The sequence below is a fragment of the Scyliorhinus torazame genome, chromosome 7 (assembly GCF_047496885.1).
Source record: "Scyliorhinus torazame isolate Kashiwa2021f chromosome 7, sScyTor2.1, whole genome shotgun sequence".
NCBI classification, from domain to species: Eukaryota; Metazoa; Chordata; class Chondrichthyes; order Carcharhiniformes; family Scyliorhinidae; genus Scyliorhinus; species Scyliorhinus torazame.
Genome location: NC_092713.1, coordinates 102,528,012 through 102,551,780, shown reverse-complemented (window position 1 = coordinate 102,551,780; position 23,769 = coordinate 102,528,012). Strand labels below are relative to the sequence as shown.

The following is a 23,769-nucleotide window of genomic DNA, read 5'->3' as shown; positions in this document are numbered from 1 at the left end:
GAGTTCTTTGTGGTGCCCTGGCCAAGGCTTTCCCTCAATCAACATCACCAAAGCAGATGACCTTGTGACCATCAGATTGTGGCTTGTGGGAGTGTGCTGTGTGTAAATTGGCTGCCATGTTTCCTACACTACAGCGGCGACTACACTATGATTTTCACTCCCAGAGTAACCCTTGTGAGCTTTGACGGTTCCAATGTATTTTAATGGTTCATGAACAGCTTTGACACTTCTTTATCAACTCCAGTACGTTCACGTATTTTTGACGCACAACCATGTCTAATTTTAGCAATTCCCTTATCTCTCCAAAGAGGCGCCATACCCCCAGCTATCCAAATAAGTCCACAATGTTTAGACTATCTCTTACTGGGTCTAAACTGCACATCAGGAGCTCGGTTCTCCGACCCCCCACCGGGTCGGAGAATCGCCGGGGCTGCCGTGAATCCCGCCCCCGCCGTGTCCCAAATTCTCCGCCACCAGAGATTCGGCGGGGGGCGGGAATCGCGCCGTGCCGGTCGGCGGAAATCGCGCCGGTCGGCAGGCCCACCCCCGGCGATTCTCCGGTCCGCGATGGGCCGAAGTCCCGCCGCTGTCAACCCACGCCAGCCAGCGTGGATTGAACCACCTTTCGAACGGCGGGACAAGGCGGCGCGGGCGGGCTCCGGGGTCCTGGGGGGGGGGGGGGGGGCGGTCTGGCCCCGGGGATGCGCCCACGGTGGCTTGACCCGATCGGGGCCCACCGATCCGCAGGCGGGCCTGTGCCGTGGGGGCACTCTTTTCCTTCCGCCTTCGCCATGGTCTTCACTATGGCGGAGGCGGAAGAGACCCCCTCCACTGCGCATGCGCGGGGATGCCGTGAGCCAACGCTCCCGCACATGCGTCGCACGGCAAAGTCATTTCCGTGCCAGCTGGCAGGGCGGAAATCAGTCAGGCATGGGCCTAGCCCCTCAAGGTGAGGGCTCGGCCCTTCAAGATGCGGAGAATTCCGCACCTTTGGGGCGGCGCGATGCCGGACTGATTCGCGCCGTTTTTGTCGGCGGACATCGCGCCGATTTCGGAGAATCCCGCCCCTGGTTTTAGACTCCTGGCTTATAACCAGCTGATAATTTAAATGGCCAGTTGCTTCTGTAAACCAGGCATACAAAAACCCTGGCCTGGTTCCATTCCCACCCCGCGAAACTAGGAAGTGGCATTTTTGGCACGATGGAGGGTCTCTGTCATGGTGAAAATTTAGCCAAAGTATTTCCAGTCACTATAAAGTATGTTGAAACATCCTCAAGTTGTGAAAGGAGCAATATAAATGCAATTCAGTCAGAATCAAGAGGAGCATTGCAATTTAAGGTACATTGTGGAATCATTGCAAACACTCTCATGGTTTAAATTTGGTTGTTGTGGTTATTATAGGAGCAGTCAATGAAAGAAGAGATTTGCATGCTGAGGAATAAGATAACAGAACAGGAAAGCTTGCTGCAGAATGCAATCAGCCGGCTGAAGGCCACAAACCAAGTGAAAGAAGGAATGGAACAGTTCATTGTCAACCAGTGTATGTGGAATCAATACTTCAAGTTACCTTATATTATACAGATATATAACTGAAAGCATGTTTATTCTACAAATGTGTGTTTCTTACTCTCCTTAATATGGCTGAATGCCATTTTTCTGCCATGGCAAAGTGATGAGCAAATAAGGCTATGTCCAAAGAGATCTTTCCTTTGAATCTGACCCCCTAGCTGACTGAGTTTCCCTGGCCTTGGCAACCTGAGGTGAAAAGGAGGTGCGAAGGGCTGGATTCATCAATCTTGACAGCACTCTTTGTGGAACTAGGAGGAGCAGACGTGTTCCCTCTAGGTCCAACAAACTAGTCTACAGATAGAGCTTCATAATCTCATCCCAACATCAATGCCATCAACCCCTGCAATCTGAATCAATATTGCCCCATGATTACACTTGACCTCCCTAACTATTCCACAATCTCTACCCTAACGTTCACCAAACTGACATGATCCTTGCCTGTGGCCTTTTCTGGAACTTTCCTTGTCTGACAGGTAGCCAAGCCTATCAATGTAGCTTCTGGCAGGGAACTCATTTTTAAAAAATAACACATGCCATAGAGTTAAACTTCCATGGTGTCCAGGTTTTGTAATGAAAACTCTTCCCACCCACTCCAAAACCTATGATAATCAGGACCTCTGATTCTCTAGAAATTGTCTTTCTACTTCAGCGACTAAGTACATTGGAGTACGAATGTACACCAGTGCTATAATCCCATGCAGGGAATTTATTGAAATGAGCTATCAACAGGTTCAATTGAACTGTTCCACCAGCCTGCCTTAGATTTAATTAACTATGGAATTGGCTGCTTCGCTGTGCTTGGTTAACTAATAAAATAGGGCAGTTAGGGTGGAACAATTTATTTCACCTTTCAACCCATTTTATCATCCATCAACCTGCCCCACTATAGATTATGAAGGTAACAAAATGGTAATGAGTCCTGCTGCTATCATTGACCAGCATCTCCTGCTGGAAAGGGTAGATATCAGGTGACTACTGAATGGGCATTTCCTTTTTGTTCCCCCATGTGGATGTGTGGCATCCTGTGGAACCAGGATGACACGGAAACTTGAGAAAACTTTGAGGGAAAAGTGGGGCAACTTGAGAAAATTTGGAGGGAAAAGTGGGTAAATCAGCCAGTGGTTCAACTAACATTGGTGGTTACCAGATGGTTTTTCCAGTGTTCCAGAGTCTGATAACATCTGCAATACTTTGTTTCAGTAACAAGAACACATGATGTTCTGAAGAAAGCAAGGAGTAATTTGGAGGTAAGTTTTCACCAGAGTTGTGCGAATTGGAGTAGCTATTAAAACATGTAAACATGGTCCTTTTTTTCCTGACAAAGCTAAGTAATTAGAACAAGAACCCAAAGATAAAACATTGGAAAATCTCAGCAGGTCTGGCAGCATCTGTAGGGAGAGAAAAGAGCTAATGTTTTGAGTCCAATGACCCTTTGTCAAATTAGAACAAGAGCCTGTTTTGCAATGTCTACCATATACTATGGATCTAATGTAATTTGCATTAATGTAATTTTTTTAAAGCATTTGCTCATTTTTAGTCCTGATCCCAAATACTTCCAAGATGCCCTTACATGAGGAGTAGCACTACTCCCTGCTAGCAACGTTGTGATTTGTTGCTTGCTGCGTGATGACTTATAGGCTTAAACCTGTACCCAAACAGAATATGTTCACAGAACGTCTCAGGGTCCCAGGACAATCTAGGATCAACTAAATCTTAAACTTTCTTTTCTCTTTTGCTGTCCAGCCATTATTCCCTGGCTAAGGAAAGGTGGGTTGTAACCTATTAATTATCTATCCAGGGGTGACAATAGTGGCTAGCAGTGATTTGAATTGCCTTTCCCCAGCCAAATAATCACCTTGCATTTATCTGCCTTCCACATCAGAACAGAAAATCGAGCAAGTTTTTCATGCACCAATTACACAATGTATGGTTTTATCTGTTTAAAGTGAAGAACTGAGCTTTCGGGTTTTAATCATTAGAAAGGTATATTTGGACAGCTTTCAGCAGAATGATAGTTTGATGATAATCACAAAATGCCTCAATTCAGATCTTTTTGTCTGTGGGGCCTAATAAAGAAAAAGGATTAGCAGCTACTAACCTGGGTTGCTCTCCTCCCCAATATAGTTTATAAATTGTGTTCGTTCAAGCCAGGAAACTCTGAGGATCAGTCGCTGGTCTGCGCACTTATCTGACCACCACTAGGTTGGAGAGTAGAGTGTCACAATTGTCCTTGAACCTTTGGATCAAGAAGAGGAATCTTAGCCACCTTTCTCATGCATTGCAGCCAACTGACATTAGGGGAGGACAAGCTTGGGTTGGCTTTCATGAACTCCCCTACAACCTGGGTCTAAGAATCTGCCCATGTACACTGCCTAGACTTGCTTTTGATGATTGAACATTTTGAGGACCAGAGATCCTCTGGCATTTCACCTAAGAAATAGACCTCAACATGAATCAGCATCTTGTTGATTACAGAAGGAAATATGATTTTATCATTACAATTGAGAGTCATGGCCATACTACTGGTGAGGTTCAAGCAGAGGACTGTATTCCCCATTTGGAAAGGAACCTGAACATAAGAAATAGGAGGAGTAGAACATACGAAGAACATATGAACCATATGGTTCCTTGAGCTAAGTGAAAGTAAGCCTGTGTTGCTCATAGAAAATAAAGTGTGGTGCTGCTCAAAAAACCATCATTGCATATATTTGAGAACGGGTAGTTTGTGGAAATTGATTGTGTTGAACTTCCAGGAGGTTTACTTTCCTAGCCAGAACCTGTTGTTTCTCCTTTCTGATTTTCTCTTCCCTGTGTCCTTTATCTCTTTTGTGAGTCTGTTCAGGTGAATGATTGCACCTCCCTGAATGACAGCAAAGGTTGGTAATAATGTATTAGTATAAGCATGTGCCATTGAAGGTCAGACTGCTTTTGTCTCTTCGCTTAGTGTCAACACTGCTGCTTGCAAAACCACTGCATGAAACACCTCTATTTTCTGCCATTCACATCACACTATGTCTCATTTACATCCAACGGTTCTCATACTCATCCATTCACAAAAAGTGCTTTTAAATGTAAAATCTGCATTAACATCTGAAAACGTTTTTGATGGACACACCAAATATTTGGGAATGATTATAAAGTAACTGTTCAGGTGATGCTGGATTTACACACCAGCATTTTATTATTGGTTATAATTCCAATGTCCCAGACATCACTAACCCAGAAGTAGACTGTACCAATGGCTATAGTGCAAGTTAAGCTGTTCTTAAATATCACCAAAGCCTAAAGATTTGGCTTCAGCCTAAGTACTGAAAATACAAAGTAGTGAGAAGACTATCCAGACATATATGCTCACAATATCCATCATTTGGAGCAATCAATATTTTGGGACAAATATAACATAAGAACTAGGAGCAGGAGTAGGCCATCTGGCCCCTTGAGCCTGCTCCACTATTCAATGAGATCATGGCTGATCTTTTGTGGACTCAGCTCCACTTTCCAGCCCGAACACCATAACCCTTAATCCCTTTATTCTTCAAAAAACTATCTATCTTTATCATAAAAACATTTAATGAAGGAGCCTCTACTGCTTCACTGGGCAAGGAATTCCAGAGATTCACAACCCTTTGGGTTAAGAAGTTCCTCCTAAACTCAGTCCTAAATCTACTTCCCCTTATTTTGAGGCTATGCCCCCTAGTTCTGCTTTCACCCGCCAGTGGAAACAACCTGCACGCATCTATCCTATCTATTCCCTTCATAATCTTATATGTTTCTAGAAGATCCCCCCTCATCCTTCTAAATTCCAACGAGTACAGTCCCAGTCTACTCAACCTCTCCTCTTAATCCAACCCCTTCAGCTCTGGGATTAACCTAGTGAATCTCCTCTGCACACCCTCCAGTGCCAGTACGTCCTTTCTCAAGTAAGGAGACCAAAACTGAACACAATACTCCAGGTGTCGCCTCACTAACACCTTATACAATTGCAGCAGAACCTCCCTAGTCTTAAACTCCATCCCTCTAGCAATGAAGGACAACATTCCATTTGCCTTCTTAATCACCTGTTGCACCTGTAAACCAACTTTTTGCGACTCATGCACTAGCACACCCAGGTCTCTCTGCACAGCAGCATGTTTTAATATTTTATCATTTAAATAATAATCCCTTTTGCTGTTATTCCTACCAAAATGGATAATCTCGCATTTGTCAACATTGTATTCCATCTGCCAGACCCTAGCCCATTCACTTAGCCTATCCAAATCCCTCTGCAGACTTCCAGTATCCTCTGCACTTTTTGCTTTACCACTTATCTTAGTGTCGTCTGCAAACTTGGACACATTGCCCTTGGTCCCCAACTCCAAATCATCGATGTAAATTGTGAACAGTTGTGGGCCCAACACTGATCCCTGAGGGACACCACTAGCTACTGATTGCCAACCAGAGTAACACCCATTAATCCCCACTCTTTGCTTTCTATTAATTAACCAATCCTCTATCCATGCTACTACTTTCTCCTTAATGCCATGCATCTTTATCTTATGCAGCAACCTTTTGTGTGGCACCTTGTCAAAGGCTTTCTGGAAATCCGGATATACCACATCCATTGGCTCCCCGTTATCTACCGCACTGTTAATGTCCTCAAAAAATTCCACTAAATTAGTTAGGCACGACCTGCCCTAATATGGATTATGGATTAATAAAGGAAAGCCAGCAGAGATTTGCCCAGGGCAGATCCAGTTTATCTAACTTGCTTGGGTGATTTAATGAGGTATCAAAGAGGGTTAATAGGATAAATGTGCTTGATGTGGTGTACAAAAGACATTTTGTTCAGTCACATAACAGACTTACCAACAAGGCTAGAGCCCATGGAATAAAGAACAGTAGCAACCAGGATATGAAATTTGCTAATACGAAAATACAAAATTTGAGGGGGAAAGTAAAAGTGCTGAACAGTTATTTTTCATACTGGAGGAGGTATATAGTGGGAGTTCCCGTGTTAGGACCGCTGTTTTCCTCCATCTATATTAATGATCAGGCGTGGGCATAGGCGGCACAAATTCAACATTTGCAGATAACACAAAACTTGGAAGTATTGTAAACTATGGAAGATAGTGATAAACTTTTAAGAGGACATAGTCAAGCAATGGGCAGCCATGTGGCAGATGGTGGAGAAGTGTGAAGTGATACATTTTGGTTGGAAGAATAAAGAGAGACAATAAAGGGTACAATTCTAAAGGAGAAGCAGAGGGATCTGGGGTACATTTGCACAAATTTGAGGGCAGGTTGAGAAAGAAGTTAATAAAGCATACAGGATCCTGAACCTTATAAATAGGGGCATAGATAATTTTCCAATTCCATAGCCTGAAAGTATGGACGAGGCAGATTCAACTGTGGGATTCAAAAGGAATTGTAAATTATCTGAAGAGAAAAAGTGTGGGGAGGTCATTTGAGACTAGATGAGTTATTCTTAGGACATGATGGGCTAAATGGCCTCTTCCTGTGCTGTAACGATTAAAATGTTTTTGCTGGAATTGGAATACTTTAGCAAACAGTAGAATTTACAACAAAGTTTGGCAGCAAGAATTTAAAATGTTAATTTGGAAAATCTCTTACTCAAATATAAGTATAGATTGTCATTCAGTTATTTGATTCTACTATGTGAGTAGAGGTATATTGTGTGCCTAACCAGTAAACAATGACTTTAAAGTGAATTTGGAATGGATCTTTTGGACATGGTATTTTACCAATTAAAACTTGTAACAGGCTGTATTGTCCGATATTGCATTTGGTTGTATTTTTCAAATTTACAGAGTGCAAGTTACATAAATTTTGCAAGGGAACGACTGGGCAAATAGTTTCAGAAGCTGTGTTTAGCATAATCACTCATTGCACCAGCACCATTTGTGTTCATGTTGAAAATGTTTCTTTTATCAAATGTGTTTGGTTTAACTATTACTATATTATTTTGTGTTTTTATGTTTTACCTTGCCTTGCATATTGATGGTAATATTTTTTCCTTTCCAATTGCTTTTTTAGCAGAAATCTCAAAACTTGGTTACAGCTGTCCCAGAAGCTGGAACTTCATGAATCCCATATATCCTGAAGCAAGACAACTGGGTCAAAGTTCACTGTCTGGGAAAGATGAAAGACATGGTCCCAACCTGGTTTAATTAGGAAATGCAGCAAACTACTGAAGCAGTTAATTCTTTGCCCTTTTAAAAAGAAACACAAAAATATTGGAATCCTATCCTACAAAAGTAATTTAGTACAACAGCATTTGAAAACAAAAGTAAATTACATCTTTTGTGTTTCCAGAAAAAACTATTTTACATAATCTTAACCCAACAGTGACTTCCTGATGATCATATATAAAACAATGAACGTTTACTTGTGGGTAGAGTTATTCGTCATCTTTTGTCCCCACAAAGGTTATGAATCTTGCAGACTCATTTAAAATGCTATCTTAAAGCTAATTAAAGGTTAAAAGTAATATATTTTGGCTGTCTCAATACCCCCAAAAAATCCTGGACAAAAGAGCTACATTAAGTTAATATATTAATACGAATGCATTTATTGTGAAGACATTAAAATATAATATATGGCAGATCGCGAGAACAAGAAACATTGAGCCTAATGACAGCTTTGGTGAATATTGTCCTTGTATTTGACCTTGTACAATTTAAACAGAAAAATATACCTTGGTAAAGACTGAAAAAATACATCCCAACAAGGCTTGCTACTGATTAGAATGTTCACCAAGCAGTCATAAAAAAGGTATGTGCAATAAGTTCGCCATTTGCACAATATTAACTTTATTAAACACAGGAATAAGACAAAATTATATTTGTCACAACAGTATCTAGCATTGTGAACATTGTTATTTTACAGATTTCGGATTTAATAATGTAGCATGGTGGGTAAGAGTATGGTACAGTTAAAACGGGGCTGGATTACTTTGTATTTATTATTGTACACTATTAGAAATAGCTAAATTTAGCACTGGTATGGTTTTTGCCCGACCTGTATATATACACCTTGCCAGCAGATATGTACTGTGTATCTTGCACACGCGCGCACGCACACACACACACGTACACGTGAATGGGCTTAAAGAATTGCTGCAATTCATTATATATAATAAATGCGTGTGCAAGGTTATTCTGTGTAATGTATACAAACATGGATATTTAGGTTAGCTGTCTTTATAATATGTATAATTTAAGACATATTATAGTGCAATTTATGGTGCCATTTTTCTAATTACTGAAAAGTTCATTATAGTTTCCTGCTTAAAAGTAAAGAACTTTCTCCATACAAGTTCATAAAACTGTTAATCTGCATTTTTTGGAGAACAGTCTCTTCAGTAAATCAGATGTGGTGCCGAAGCTTTGTGTTGCATGTGTTTTTCATTTCTGTTTTGCATGGTGATTGACTAATTAAGTTAAAATAAGCCAGGGATCAATTAGGACTGGGGTTGCTCGTCAGGAAATTCAGAGAAAAGGGCAGAAATCCTTTTCCATTGTCTAAATAAATTATGATTGATCACTGATGTTTGATATTAACCATAGGGCTCCTGCATTTAGTAGCCTGTAAACAGTTTATTTTAAAACATTATAGGTTACAAAAGACTAATGATGCAACAGGTGAACCCAAAGCACAGCTGTATACTGTATAAAGCGTATATACTGATCATTATACAGTGTTCCTCTTTCAGGCTGTATATATTTTCCCCATGTATATACATTCATTTGTATAATAGTGTAGCAATGCGTGTATGACACAGTTCTGGGAAATAGTGGTGTGTTTCCTGGATTGTTTTGGGAAACCTATTCTGTGAAAATGTAAAGATATGCATTTTAATGTGTGAAACAATAGTTTGTTTTCATTTCATGGTCCAAATAATAAAAACATTAAATGCTCGGTGCCTGTTTGACGTCTGCCTCCACTGATTAGATAGATTTTGTCGTGCTCTTAAGATTTTTTTTAACTAACACTTGTAGCTTGTTAGGTAAATAGGAAGGCCTCCAGTCTGATTAGTTAGTCTCAGTCAATCTTTTGACATTCTTACCTGATTATACTGGATTCCTTGCTTTGACATCTGGTTGGTTGTCTTGCCAATCCATATTTCTCAGGTTACACACTGACTGTTACTATAGTCCCAGATGACCATCGGCTGCTTTCCACTTGAGGTGGTGAGCTGACTGGTGGTGATTTTATCTGAGGATCACCACACCTCTGGTGAAGGACAAGGTTGAGAAGCCGGGGCCTTTATGTATTAACCTCAGCCAGTACAGGAATTGAACCTGTGCTGCTGGCCTCATTCTGCATCACAAACCAGCTGCCCAGCCAACTGAGATTACAAAGCATTTGGATACAAAGCATTTGGAATAAATAGGACACAGCAATTCTGCCAATCATTGGTATCTACTACTCAGTGTTCTTTTATGTGTGAAATTTGGCCAGAATAAGATCTTTAATACACACCTGCTCCAAACGAAATACTAGCTGAGGCTTCTGTTGAAACTCAACTTAGTTTGAGTTCAAGCTCATAAATGTCTTAAACCCACATGCTCTAAACACAGAATTGCAGCGACTGACCTAAGTTAATTTAGAATGCTCTTCTAAAGTTGGAATGAAGAATTATTGATGAGAATGAGCTGAAAACTCTAAACATGAAAACAAAACACAAATGTACATTTTTTAATACATTTAAATTTGTGTTAAGGACTGATGCGGCCAGGAAATAGTCATCCTTTCTCCAATTTAATCAAAAACAATATTTTCATGTTTTCTCGTAACTGAACTTCTGTCCCATAAAATTATATGAATCTTTTAAATAACATTTCTTTGCATTGAAAATAACGGCACTATATTGTTGTATTACTAGGCACTCAAAGTGGCAACTATTATGGCAACACTGACGGGTGCAGAGGAAAACAATTGCACCAAATGTTTTGAGTGAATATTTCTAGCATACCCCAAGTCCTATATCTATCAAATTCACCTTTGCCTTTAAGCTCATGATGGGAAGAACTTAACATCCTTGTAGACTTATGTAAACTGTGAATACTTTTAACTCAATGGTGTGTGTGGGGGGGGGGGGGGGGGGAGAGAGAGAGAATCAGGTGAAGATAGCACAATACACATTCTTTTAATGAGTTATTACTTTATTTTTGTTACAATCTTAAAGTATACACATCTATTTATACATTAAAAAGAGCACTCCAGTTTTCTCTCGCATTCATGCCATTTCATATGCAAGTAAATCAAGGCCATTTGTACTCCAGCAGAAACCACCATTCAGATCACTAACACCATAAGTCTCTGTAATTCCTCAAACCATTCACACTGCCCTAAGGATATTTTAGATTGTCATTCTCTTCCCTGGCATGAAACTGTAATATCAGGAAAACTGACACAACTCTCAATTTCCTATTTGCTTCAAAGGGAAATAGACACAGTGGGATAATTTTTGAGCAAAATGTACCCTGAAAGTATAAAATGTACAAATTGGCCTTTTACTTCACCGTTGCAGTACTCCATTTTTGCTACTAGACTCTGCTAGCAAATGATCCAGCAATCATTGCCATCAGATAGAAGTCTAGAATGTGTCAATTATTATTTCCCAATTTATCATATAGTTTCTGCAGATGAGCACTAACCCCAGACTTTGGGATAGTCAAGCAAAGTAAGTTATTTCAAATATTCACATCACTCTACTTGTAATTTGCACTTTTTGATTAGTTTCCTGTATGCTGATTAAAAAAATAAACATCAAAGCAGAATCTGCATTTTAAAATAAACTGAAATGTAATGAAGCCTCTCAACCTTTTACATTGCCCTCCTGTTTCGTTTTGCTGGCTGAAACACCAGGTGAGATCAACTTGGCCTGAAGAACGTTAGAGGAATTAGTGCTTGGGAACCCATAATGCTCTCCTATCCTTCCAGCTGTCACTTCACAGATCTCAGAATGGGATGTGTAATACCACTGTGGTAACAAAATGGCATTTCATAGAATCACAGAATGAAACACGACTGAAGGAGGTCATTCAGCTATTGTACCTGTGTTGGTTCTTTCATATTATCCCACTCTCCTGTAAAATATTTTCCCTTAAAGTATTTATGAAATTCCCTTTTGAAAGTTACTATTGAACCTGCTTCCTTTCAAGCAATGAAGTCTAGGTCACAACTTCTTGTCTAAAAATGTTGCACCTCACTCTTTTTCCCCCCATCATCTTAAATCTCTGCCCTCTGGTTACTTACCCATTTGCCACCTCAAATTATTTTTCCTTACTTTAAATCAACATCATTCATGATTTTGAACACCTCCATCAAATGTCCTCTTAACCTTCATCGCTCTAAAGAGAACCTCAGCTTTTTCATTCTCTTCACATAACTGAAATCCCTCGCCTTTGATACCATCTGAGTAAATCTCTTCTGCACCCTAGCCTCTATATCCTTCTTTCAATATGGTAAATCGAATACAACATTCTAGCTGATGCCTAACCAGTATCTTAGAGGTTTCACATAATTTTTTTCTTTTCAATTGCTGAGCCAAGAATGCCGTACATTTTTTTTCTAAGAACAAACAGCTTCATAACTTGTCCTTTATCCTGTAAAGATTTATGGTCTGTCCTTGTATCCCCTTTAAAATTGTACAATTTTCTTTATATTGCCTCTTCTCATTCATCTACCAAAATGTATCACTTCACACTTCCGTTTCTAGATAACTCTAACCTCATGGACTGAAAATTTTATTTTTGTGAATCTTTTAACAGCAGTGTAAATACATTTGTCAGATCAGGTGAGATCCATTACGTCACATCTTGCAAACGAATATTCTGGACAACATGTTCTATTGGGAAATAGCCACATCAGTACATCCACAACAAAGTAAACAGTGTGCCAATATAAAATACAGTCCAGGACTTAAAGACAGCACACTGTTGAAAGTAAGATTTCTTTCCACACAGAAAACATTAGGAGGTTTCAATCAAAAACAAAGTTCACTTCATTAAAACAGAAAAGGTAAAGCCGCACCCCAAAATTAAAATGCAATATTTATTAAATACTAAGCAAGCTTTTCTGGTATTTAATTATATCTTTTGAGTTGCAATTATAAACTTTTCCTTATTATAACAGTTCATCTTGACAAAGATAGTCCCTTGATTTCAGATGCATTTCAAGTTTCCCAAAATGCAAATTCACAAGTGAACAATCTACATTGCCCATGCTATAGGTATCCAGTGTCTGACTTGTACCTCGATCCAGTAAAGTGCTGTAGCGACTATGTAGAAGGCAACCAACACAACTACTAAAATCCTAATGAACTCCATCACTGAGCAGCCAACCAACAGAGGCATTCAATTAACATTTGGACATACTGGTTACAGAGATGGCAGATCAAATTGGCTTATAGAGTAAAGTAGTAACATATTTCTTCTTGTAACGATGGGTGGCACTAAGAACCATCACACCATCCTAGGACAAAAAAGTATTTATTAAAACATTAAAAAGCAGCATTAACTTTGAACTGATCTTAGAATAGCTAACCAGATTGTTCAAATTAAGGTCAAGTGAGGTAACAAAACGTACCAAATAGTGAATACTTCAGTTAAAATATAATTTTTAAAAATCTTCTCATTATATCGTCCTGGACTCCAATTTGCTGACATCACAAACAATTGTAACAATCTTTCTTTATTATGACCTGTTAAAGCCCAATAGCTCACAAGTGGCACTAACCAATAAGTCAGCTCACTGAAATGCAATCAATATGCTTCTGGAAAGTGTGCCCCCCAGTATTGCGATTTATAAATCAATTATATATTGCACAATTGAGTCCCACAAACAGGAAAGTTTCACATACCATCTCTCCTGATATTACCCGAGTAGCAGTCAGGACACTAGAATTAGTCTGAGTGCCTGTGGTTTATGGAAAGAGGAATACAAATGCCATAGATCCTCTCAATCACCATTTCCTAGATTCTGCACATGTGTGGATATCAAAAGGGGCAGAATCAGGTGTGGTTTTGATTCCCACAGTTGAATTGGTCACTGACTTGTTGGCCTGGGCCACAAATTAGAAAATGGGTACTCGGACAAGGTACCAGTATTTTTTCAGCACATGTAGACCATACTCCAGCAGTTATCATTGGAAGGTTGAGAATATAATTATAGTATGGTCAAATGCACTCTCTATGGGAGGTCTTAGCATACCTACCTCTGGACCAATAGCTCCGGGGTTTGGTTCAGTCCCAGGATCTGATGGCCAGGGAAGGTCAGTTGAATATCAAACTGTAAAATATGTCCAACACACCAATGGCAGGCAGTAAAATTGGGAGACACTCTTGGTCAGCCATGCTGTATGTGAAGTGGTGCCCCACAGGTTATAACACTCTGGTGACAGGTTGGCCACCTGTTCCAGGTAAAAACTCACTGTGGAATCAGAAGAAAGTCTGCCTTGTGCATCACTAGGTGCAGGAAGAGAACCAAACAATTGCAGTCTCTAAGGCGGCAATGTCAATGATGGGCAATCTTACACAATGGAATGAAAAGGAAACACAAATATTTACATTGCATTTTGCTTCATAGCCACTTCACTGGCCAATATCATGTAAGTTTTACTGTACAGTTAATTCTTCTTCTGATGAGTCATACGGACTAGAAACATTCAATCTGTTTCTCTCTCTACAGATGCTGCCAGATCTGCTGAGTTTTTCCAGCATTTTCTGTTTTTATTTCAGATTTCCAGTACCCATAGTGTTTTGCTTCTACTATTTTTATTAAATAGCCTAACCATAGTTTAGAGGAGATGTGCGATGGAGGATTTTTTATTTTTTTTTTTTTTTTTTTTTTTACACAGAGGGGTAGCGGGTGCCTGGAATTTGCTGCCGGAGGTGGTGGTGGAAGCAGTTACGATAGTAACGTGTAACGGGCATCTTAACAAATACATGAATAGGATGGCAAAAAAGGGTTATGGACCCCGGAAGTGTAGAAGGTTTTAGGTTATACGGGCAGCATGGTCGGCGCAGACTTGGTGGGCTGAAGGGCCTGTTCCTGTGCTGTACTTTGTTCTTACTTTGCTAAGGGAGGTACAGTCAAAGCACAAAGAATTGAGATAGAATGGAGAATAAACTTTCAGCTCTCCAGTCAGCTTTGAAATGGGGTGACTTTTCTCCAGGCAGCAGCCCAAGCTGCAGACATTCAAATCAGCCCAGCTGTCCTCTGAAGTGTGAAGTGGAGTAGCATCTGATGAGGGCGTAAAAGTTTTCAGGGAGGGGTGAAGAAATTCCAGAGCTGCAGCAGCCCAAACTGGATATATGAAGCATGAAAGAGTACTCCTGGTTTTCTTTTCAATTAGGTTGGTTCTCATACTTTCTATCAAGGCACCAAAATCTCTTTGGCAAATGGCTGCATCATTATCTTTGCTGAATCTGTACACCGTGTTGACTGCTACATGAAAATTCTTCTTGACCACCAAATCTGCAGTGTTGGTAGGAGCATATGCCACTGAGATACTATGGCATCCATGGTAATGACGCAAGGGGGCACGAGAAAAACACGGAATCCTTGACATACAGATCACCTACTCCCTGCTACTAGCCTACTGCCTTTGATGCTGGTCATCTTCTCTGAACCAGAAGTTGCATCTCCAAAGCTCTCAGAAATTGCACTTCCTGCACTTCAGTTGCAGTTTTCAGCCAATAGAGAGAGCTCTCACACCAGTTGAGTTATGGCACCAGTCTAATTTAGTGCTCTAAGGTAATAGTATGCAACCTGTTCCTTCTTGCTCTTAAGGAACATTCAAACCATGTGCCAGTGGGAACATAGTATACTTTCTTTACTTCTGCTCCAAATATCACCTCCAGGTGCAGAAGAAACGACATTGATCAATGGACAAGACACTCTTAGAAATAGCTATCAAAGAAAGAGATGAACGAAATACTGGTTAATCAAAAATGGACGTTCATAATGAATTATACACTTAACCACAACATAATGTGCAAGTCTGACCATCATTTCCTAACTGCTGATATCACCAAATGATTGCCAGAAATCAGCACGTTTGTTTGGCATATTTGGACATTGGCAAATTAAAGGGGCATTGTTATCTGCAGGATTATCAGTGGAAGAGAGGAGAGGCCTTAGAGACTGACGACCGTGTAGATGACATTAAGCACATGCAATCATCCCAAACATTCCTCTGGATAAGCCACAAAGCAATTGGCATCATGGAAAAAAGGGGAATGGATCGCATGAAGGAGACAAGGAACAGACTTCACTCTTTGGAAGCATGTAGGCAAATTGATTTTATTGAGATTGTTCAAACTCTTCCCTTCAGAAAACAAATGAGGTAAAGTAGCTGACACAACATTAAGATTCTTTGTGAGTATTATAAATTAATACTTTGTCCGGGTGACAATGGTAATGGTCAGCTACTGTCAAACCTCACAGCAAAAGTTAAAAAATAGAGCTGGTTTGAAGTCCTACGGAACCCCAAAGAGCATCTCTGAGGTTCTGCAAGAAACAGCAGAGGGAGTCATACCACATTGCACCATCAACTGGAATCCACCAATTACCTTGCGTGTACTAGTGCTTATGAAGAAACTCAAAAACAGACAGTCTCCTGTCATTCATGGAAGGTGCACAGCAAACCTGTAGCCTTCAAAATCATCTGTCTGTGACCACTGCAAATGTTTGAAAATATTGCCTGGTCAGGTATAGATCTTGAGGCTGAGCAAGAATAACTTGGAACCACAATCATACAAGACTTAAAAAAGCCCACTATAGGTTTCCACACCGAATGGCACTATGCACAAGACAGCATAATTTGAAAACACTTCATTGTATGTTGTAGGCGATCAGCATTGTATTTCCACAAGTATATTAGTTAACCTTATGAAGATGGTGTTTATAGTTTTGAATAATTCTGACTAAGTATCGAGGCTTGAGCACTTTAAGGACTTCTGTATACTCTGCACCTAATATGGGCTCTCTGCAGTGTTGGCAGTGAATAATTAACTGAAGGATTTAATGTGCTTCAAAAAGCTGATAAAAAGGAAATGGAAAAACTGCACATTTCTTTCACTATTTCCACACTGATACATTGAATATGATGACAAACTTACTTTTATAGAAAGTGCATAGAGATGATTCAGCATCACATGGTTTGGTTCAGGTAGTAAAGCAGGATCACACTAGAATGAGCAGGACAGATATGCTGATTAATGTGAGTCTTAATTGCTTACATAAGATTATAGAATAAAGAGTAACCTTTAGTTGAATCTCACAGATCTCCAAGGACTGCTTTTGAATAAAAAAATAACACTCCAATCTGAACGATTTGTATCCACTCAACCCACACTAATTCCCCATTATCAAATACTGAAGTTGGAGTAAGAAGGGAAAAGGTAAACTTCAGGAAAAATTAGAGAACGTTGGAAAGGAAATAGAAAATAGAATTGAGATGAAAAGTTCAAAGGATACATCAATAAAATACAGAGTAGAAAATTGGAACTTGAGGGGGAAATATTAACTTGCCATCCAATTACCGCATATTAAACCATCCAGGGTAGTCTAAAAATAGTGTGATGTGGCGATGCCAGTGTTGGACTGGGGTGAGCACAGTAAGAAGTCTTACAACACCAGGTTAAAGTCCAACAGGTTTGTTTCAAACACTAACTTTCGGAGCACTGTTCCTTCCTCAGGTGATTCACCTCATTTTCACAGTAACTTCATTGCAGTGTTAATGTAAGCCTACTTGTTTTTAAAAAAATGTATTTTATTACAAACATGTATCAGGTTACAGCAAATAAACATCCCGGGAAACATACTTCCCAGCAATCAACGATACAGTCTGTACATATTTTTCTCCCTTTTTCACCCCCCCCACACACACAACCCCATGTAAGCCTACTTAATAAAGATTGTTATAAGACAACCCTTCAATCCACGTATTAGTTTAGTAAACCTTCTCTGAACTGCTTCCAATGCATTTACATCCTTCCTTAAATAAAGTGTCCAATACTGTATGTGCAAAGTACTCCAGACATGGTCTCAGCAATGATAAATGATAACAGTCCATTAACTTTCCTAATTACTTGCTGTAGCTGCACATAGCATTTGCTGATTCATGCACTAAGACACTTAGATCACTCCACATCTGAGCTCTGCAATCTCTCACCATTTAGATAATATGTTTATTTTTTTATTCTTCCAGCCAAACTGGACAATTTCACATTTTTCCACATTATACTCTTTTTGTTAGGTCTTTGTCCATTCACATAACCTATCTATATCCCTTTGTAGCCTCCTTGAGTCCTCTTCACATCTTACTATCCTACCTATCTTTGCCATCAGCAAATTTAATAACCATATCTTCAGTCCCTTCATCCAAGTCATTTATATAGGTTGTACGTTGAGGCCTCATGTAAAACACACAAAGACGTATTGCAAAGTTTCTATCTTTGTAAACCAATTATAACCCCAAATAAATCCTCCAGCGCCCTCACCCCCAAATGGAACCATTCCTCTGACCCCCTATGGGCATACTTGATTTTTTTTTAGTTGCAGGTTCTCTGCCACATCCCCAACCATGTTCGCACCTCCAACCTCCAACCAAATAGGATTCGTCACCAGGAAATCAGAGAGGCAAAGGTCAAGACCTCGGCTCCCTTCCCCTCTAGCTGCTCCAGCACCTCCAACGCGCCAAAAACTGCCAACATTGGGCATGGCTCCAGCCACACCACCATGATCACCAACATAGTCTCAAACACCAATGCTCAGAACTCAACCAGTTTTGGGCTGGGCTAAAACATATGCACGTGATTCACTAGCCCCTTTAAGCACCTCTCAAAGCTGTTCTCCACATCTGGGAAGAACCCGCTCATACGCGCTACAGTCACATGGTCCCCATGAACAACTTTAAACTATCAGGCGCAACCTGGCACAAGAGGAAGTCGAGTTCACCCGATTCAGTATCTCACTTCAGGTCCCTCCCCTGTGTCAATCCCAGCTCCTCGCACTTCCTATCGCTCCTAACAGCGCCTTCCCCATCTCCTGCAACCACCCATATATATCGGAGATCTTCCCTTCCCCAGCTCAAGGCATGATAACAATCTATCCTCAACCTACGACTCGGGAGCTGGTATTTCTCCTTCAACTCCTCCAGCCCCGCAAACCTACCCTACAGATCCCTGATCCTCTCGGTCCCTTCCCTTTTCCAGATCCTATAAGTTACGTCTATCCATGACAGTGCAAATCTATGGTTAGCGCAGATGAGCGACAATACCGCCATGCCCCCCAATCCGAAATGCCGCTTAAGCTAATTACAAATTTTAAGGGGTGCCACCACTACCAGACTCATTGTATACCTGGCCGGTGAAAACTAATGCTGTCCCCTCTGCATAAAGGCTCTCTGAATTATAGGTGTCTTATTTGCCCACACAAAGGCCAAAATTAGCTTATCCACCCTAACAAAAAAAACTTTGGGGAAGAAGGTCGGGAGAGGCTGGAACACAAATAGGAATCTCGGGAGGATGTTCATTTTTATCGACTGTACCTGCCACGGAAAGAGGGAGAGCATCCCACCTCTTCAGGTCCCCTCTCACCCCGCCACCAAATTCAATTTGTGCATCATGATCCACTCATGAGCCACCTAAATACCAAGATATATGAATTTTGTTTTGGCCAGCTTGAATGACATGGTTCCCAGGTCTGCACTTTAATTCATGCAGAACAAGGCCAGCAGCACGGGTTCAGTTCCCGTACCGGCCTCCCCGAACAGGCGCCGGAATGTGGCGACTAGGGGCTTTTCACAGTAACTTCAATGAAGCCTACTTGCGACAATAAGTGATTGCGAACCTGGGACCCTGGTGCTGTGAAGCCACAGTGCTATCCACTTGTGCTACCGTGCTGCCCAGGATTATTGAATAGGATTGCAACCTCTCTTATCCTTGAATCCAAACCGGAGTGGAACGCCTGCCCCACCTATCCCTTCTTTGGCTTTGTCTGATCCTTCACCCTCACAGCCACACAACCTTTCACCCCCAACTCCCCCACCCAAGCTAGTGCAAACCGGGAAGAACAAACCCAAACCTACTCTTGAAGAAGCCCCATTCCCTAATCTCCCAGCAAGAGAAAAATACAGGACTCAGAACAATCTCTGCATTGACCATGGTGAAGAACCAACACATGAACACATAACACCTCCAAATATTCAAATTACAACATCAAAACTGCATTCTCAACATTAATCCTCCCCAAACCATTCTTTCTCACAAAAGTCGTTCACCTCCTCCGGCATATTAAAGTAATGTTCTTTATTTTTTCACGTGACCCATAGTTTTGGCGGATACAGCATCCTGAATCGAACCTTGCTCCCAAAGAGCGCCGCTTCACATTTGGCCAGATCGGCCCCAATGCCCTGGTATGTGCATGCAGGATGACCCTCCCACTTGCCGTCTCGCATGGACTTCGTCCACCTCAAAATCCACTCCTACGTATGCAACCAGAGGATTACCGCCTGTGGCAGTTCTCCACCTCCAGGCCTCTGACACAGTAGCAGGTGGGCCCTATCCACCTCTGGGGTCTTCTCAAAACCCCCTTCCCCAACAAGCTTCCCAAACATCTTCACCACGTATTTGATGGCACTCGTACCTTTGACCCCCTCAGGCAGTCCAATTATCAGCAGATTTTGATGCCTGAATTGATTCTCCTGGCCGCCCACTCAGCCCGTTAACACTTAGTGGGCCTCCACCAGCATAGTTACCTCTGCCTCCAGAGACACGATCCGGTCGCTGTGATCTCAGTCCACCTTCTCCAACTCTCGTATTGCCGCATCGTCGACTTCATTTGCTGCTCTACCCTTTTCAACGTCCCATGAAATGGAGCTACTGCTGCCTCAATCGCCCTGGACAGGTCCTCCCGCATCTCCTACCGGTGTTTCTTAAATTCACCAGCAATAAACTCCATTAACTACTCCGCTGGCAGTGGGGAGGGCGACGACGGCACAATGAGGTCTGCCATACTTTTTTTGCTGCGCCACCAGGTTCCTCCAACTCTTGAGTGATCTAAACCTAGTATAATAACCTGTCAACATCCCACATTGGTGGAGAAACCAACAAGCTTCAATTGCTTTGTTCTATTTCCCACTAAAATGCCTGTTAACCGGGTAGCAAGGGCTGAAACATAAGTCTCCAAGTGGGAGCCACCCTGCTCCGATCAGCTCATGATCGCCATCAGAAATCCTGTTATAATGTCTTTAATAATAGCTTCTAACAGTTTCCCTATCGCAGATCTGTAGCTTCCTGCTTTCTGTCTCCCTCCCTTTTTGAATAAACAAATTACATTTGTATTTTCCATTCAAATGGAACATTCTACAAAACCAATGAATTTTGGAAAGTTAAGACCAACACATCAGCTCTCACGAACCATTATTTTTAAGATCCTAGGATGCAATCCATCAGGACCCGGCTCCTTGACAGAACACAGTGCTAACAATTTTCTCAGTATCACTTGCCGGCCGATTGTAATTTTCCCAATTTCTTCCTTCCGTTCCATCTCCTGATTTATAGCTATTTCTGGGAGGTACTTCTATCCTCAATGTTTAAGACCGAAGCCAAATACCGGTTCAATTCATCTCCTTATTTTTCATTAAAATTCTCCAGACTCCCTTTTATAGGACCAATGCTTATTTTGTCAATTCATTTCTTTTTAAAATATCCATAGGAACTCTTACTGTCTGTCTTCATATTTCTAGCTAGTTTTCTCTTGCACTTTAATTTTTCCTTCCTCATCAACCTTTTGGTCCTTTGCGTTTTTTTTATTCGGTCCAATCTTCTGTCCTGCCACCCATTTTTGGGTAATTATACTACCTTTATTGTAAGTTATCCAGGGATTTCGCCTTGAAATGTTTTTTCTCGAGTGGTATCTATTCTGGCATATTATCTTAAATGCCTACCACCTCATCTCTATTGACTTATCTCTTAACCAAATTTGCCAGTTCACTATAGAGAGCTATTATTTCATGCCCTCATAATTGCCCTTATTTAAGTTTAAAAGACTAGTCTTGGACCCACTCAAATCTCCCTCCTTAAAAAAGGAAATAAATGGTTGTCATCCTAGGCAGAACCTCACCACCGACACCCTGAATGACATTAAGTTGCCCAACCAAGCAGAGGCAGTGGGTAGAGTAAGTCGTCAACCAAACTAGATACTCCGGGCTATCAGCGAGGCAAAGGTGACAACATCCCCCTCTTCCCCAGACTGAATCACTGGCGAATCTGATATCCCAAATATGGCCACCAGCGGACATGGATCTAAATTCACGAGGAGTATGTCCGACATGGTATTAAAGAAGGAAGCCCGGAAACCTATAAGTTTGGAGCAGGACCAGAACATATGCATGTGGCAAGTCGGGCCAAGAAAACAGTGATCATACCTATCTTCAACATTTGGAAAAAAATCTAATCATCTTTGCCCTTGTTAAGTGTGCCCTTAAACTGAATTAGGCTCAACAGGGTACATGCGGACATGGAGTTGACCCTTTGAAGGGCCTCACTCCAGCCTCACTGATAAGAATAGGGTCTAATTCACTTTCCCATTTTGCCCTCACACCGCTTAGTGGAGCGGAGTCTGACGTAAGAATATGACCGTATAGGTCCGAAATAGACCTCTCTCCAGATTGAGCCAGGGACAGAATCCTCTTCTCAAGGAAGAAGGTGGCACCAAAGGAAAGGAAGGAAGTTGCAAACATGAAAATACCAAAAAAGTTTGGAGTTGGGTAGCTAACTCTCCAAAACTAGCAAACCTCCCCTCCACAAAAGGTTCCCAAAACGTTCCAGACCTTTCACCTCCCAAGATTTAAATGTTAGGTCCAAACCTAAAGGTTTGCAGAAAAGGGCTAGTGAAGGGAAAGGAGCTTCAAATTCTGTCTAAATTTTCCAAATTCTAAAAGAGGAGACCACCACTGGGTTTGAGGAAACACTAGCGGGGGGAAAAGGGCAATGGCGCAGTGACTATGGCAAGAAGAGTAGAGGTAGTGCAGGAGCGAGGCTCCATTTGTCCCCAAATAGAATTGGGGTCACTGATCCACAACAAAACCTTTCGAATGTTAACGGTCCAGTATGACGATGACAGGAGCTTAGATATATTGGATTATAAACATTTGGCAATTTAGGGTTAAAAGTCTGGGTCCCAACATGTGTTTGACTGCAGTAGTCATGTTTTTAAAAGAATCTTGTTTCGCAAGATCAGAAAGCTTTGGGGAGCCAGATGTGAAATTGACCATCGTAAAAGCCTGGGCTAATGCACTGCTGTTTGACTAGGGGAGTCCATATCTTTTCAGCCTGGGGAGATTATGTAATTGCTGGTTGGAGCTAAGGTATTCAGACCTTTTGAGAAAGACTTTTGAGTTGGGTTCTGATCTAACATTGAATCCACAAGTAGATCTTTTGCTCCCCTTGTAGGGACTTTCAAAAGAGTAATAGTATTTAAAGCAGTGCAGACTTGTCAGTGGAAATGGGGGAAGCTGAAACAAACAGATGAAACAGCTTTTTGAAGACAGCCAGCCAGAGTCTGCATACGTTCTAACAGGAGCTAAATCTGTTCTGGAAACCAAACATTACTCTGTAATATAGGAAGGATTGACAACTGTATGTTTTCCTTTTTTGTGTTTAATTGTGAAGAGAGATAGTAATTAAGGGTATTGTATTTACTGTATTTATTAGTATTGTTTATGGGGTAATTGTAATCTATTTTCAGGCATGAGGTTAACATTTTTAATATTGTGTAATAATAAAGTTTTGTTTTAAAGGCACCTAATCCTTCTTTTTCATGCAATCATTCCTGGAGCAAAGTATTCTTTCCGCATAGTCTTACAAAATATTCTAAAATATGGGGGTTTCGAACCAGTATCCTAGCCACTGTTGGGTATAATACCTGTGATAAAACAATAAATTTGGGAGGGCCAAGTCCCCTGACTATCTATCCCTTTGGAGCAGAATGCTATGGATTCTGGCGTTCCTACCCTTCAATATAGAAGATATCAATTTGTTAACCTTGATAAAAAAAGAATTTGGGGAGAAAAATGGGAAGAATCGAAAGAAAAAGAAAAATCTTAAGAGTGCAAGCCATTTATAATAGTTGAACCCTCCCCGCCAAAGATAGAGAAAAGATGTTCCACCTCTGCATATCCATTTT

The 23,769-nt window shown here is 41.0% G+C and overlaps 2 protein-coding genes across 23 annotated transcripts in view; one reads left to right on the top strand and one right to left on the bottom strand.

Moving 5' to 3' along the window:
• pde4dip (phosphodiesterase 4D interacting protein) overlaps positions 1–9,490 on the top strand; it is an 888,328-nt gene extending 878,838 nt beyond the window's left edge. For 14 of the 19 annotated variants that reach the window (XM_072511203.1, XM_072511204.1, XM_072511190.1 and 11 more), the window contains 4 exons: positions 1,402–1,540; positions 2,770–2,816; positions 4,403–4,445; positions 7,603–9,490. In XM_072511203.1, the coding sequence (XP_072367304.1) occupies positions 1,402–1,540; positions 2,770–2,816; positions 4,403–4,445; positions 7,603–7,736 (363 nt within the window). In that variant the 3' untranslated portion in view covers positions 7,737–9,490. The remainder of the gene's footprint in view (positions 1–1,401; positions 1,541–2,769; positions 2,817–4,402; positions 4,446–7,602) is intronic. The other 5 variants (XM_072511192.1, XM_072511191.1, XM_072511189.1 and 2 more) reach the window with 5 other exon arrangements.
• A 1,222-nt stretch (positions 9,491–10,712) lies between these two features.
• Positions 10,713–23,769, bottom strand: part of LOC140426424 (5'-AMP-activated protein kinase subunit beta-2-like) — an 84,933-nt gene continuing 71,876 nt past the window's right edge. For all 4 annotated transcript variants that reach the window (XR_011948201.1, XM_072511185.1, XM_072511183.1 and 1 more), the window contains 2 exons: positions 16,698–16,766; positions 10,713–13,047 (listed from right to left, as the gene is read on the bottom strand). Coding sequence is in view for 3 of the 4 variants with exons in the window: in XM_072511185.1 (XP_072367286.1) it covers positions 12,970–13,047; positions 16,698–16,766 (147 nt within the window). In the remaining variant the exon portion in view is untranslated. The remainder of the gene's footprint in view (positions 13,048–16,697; positions 16,767–23,769) is intronic.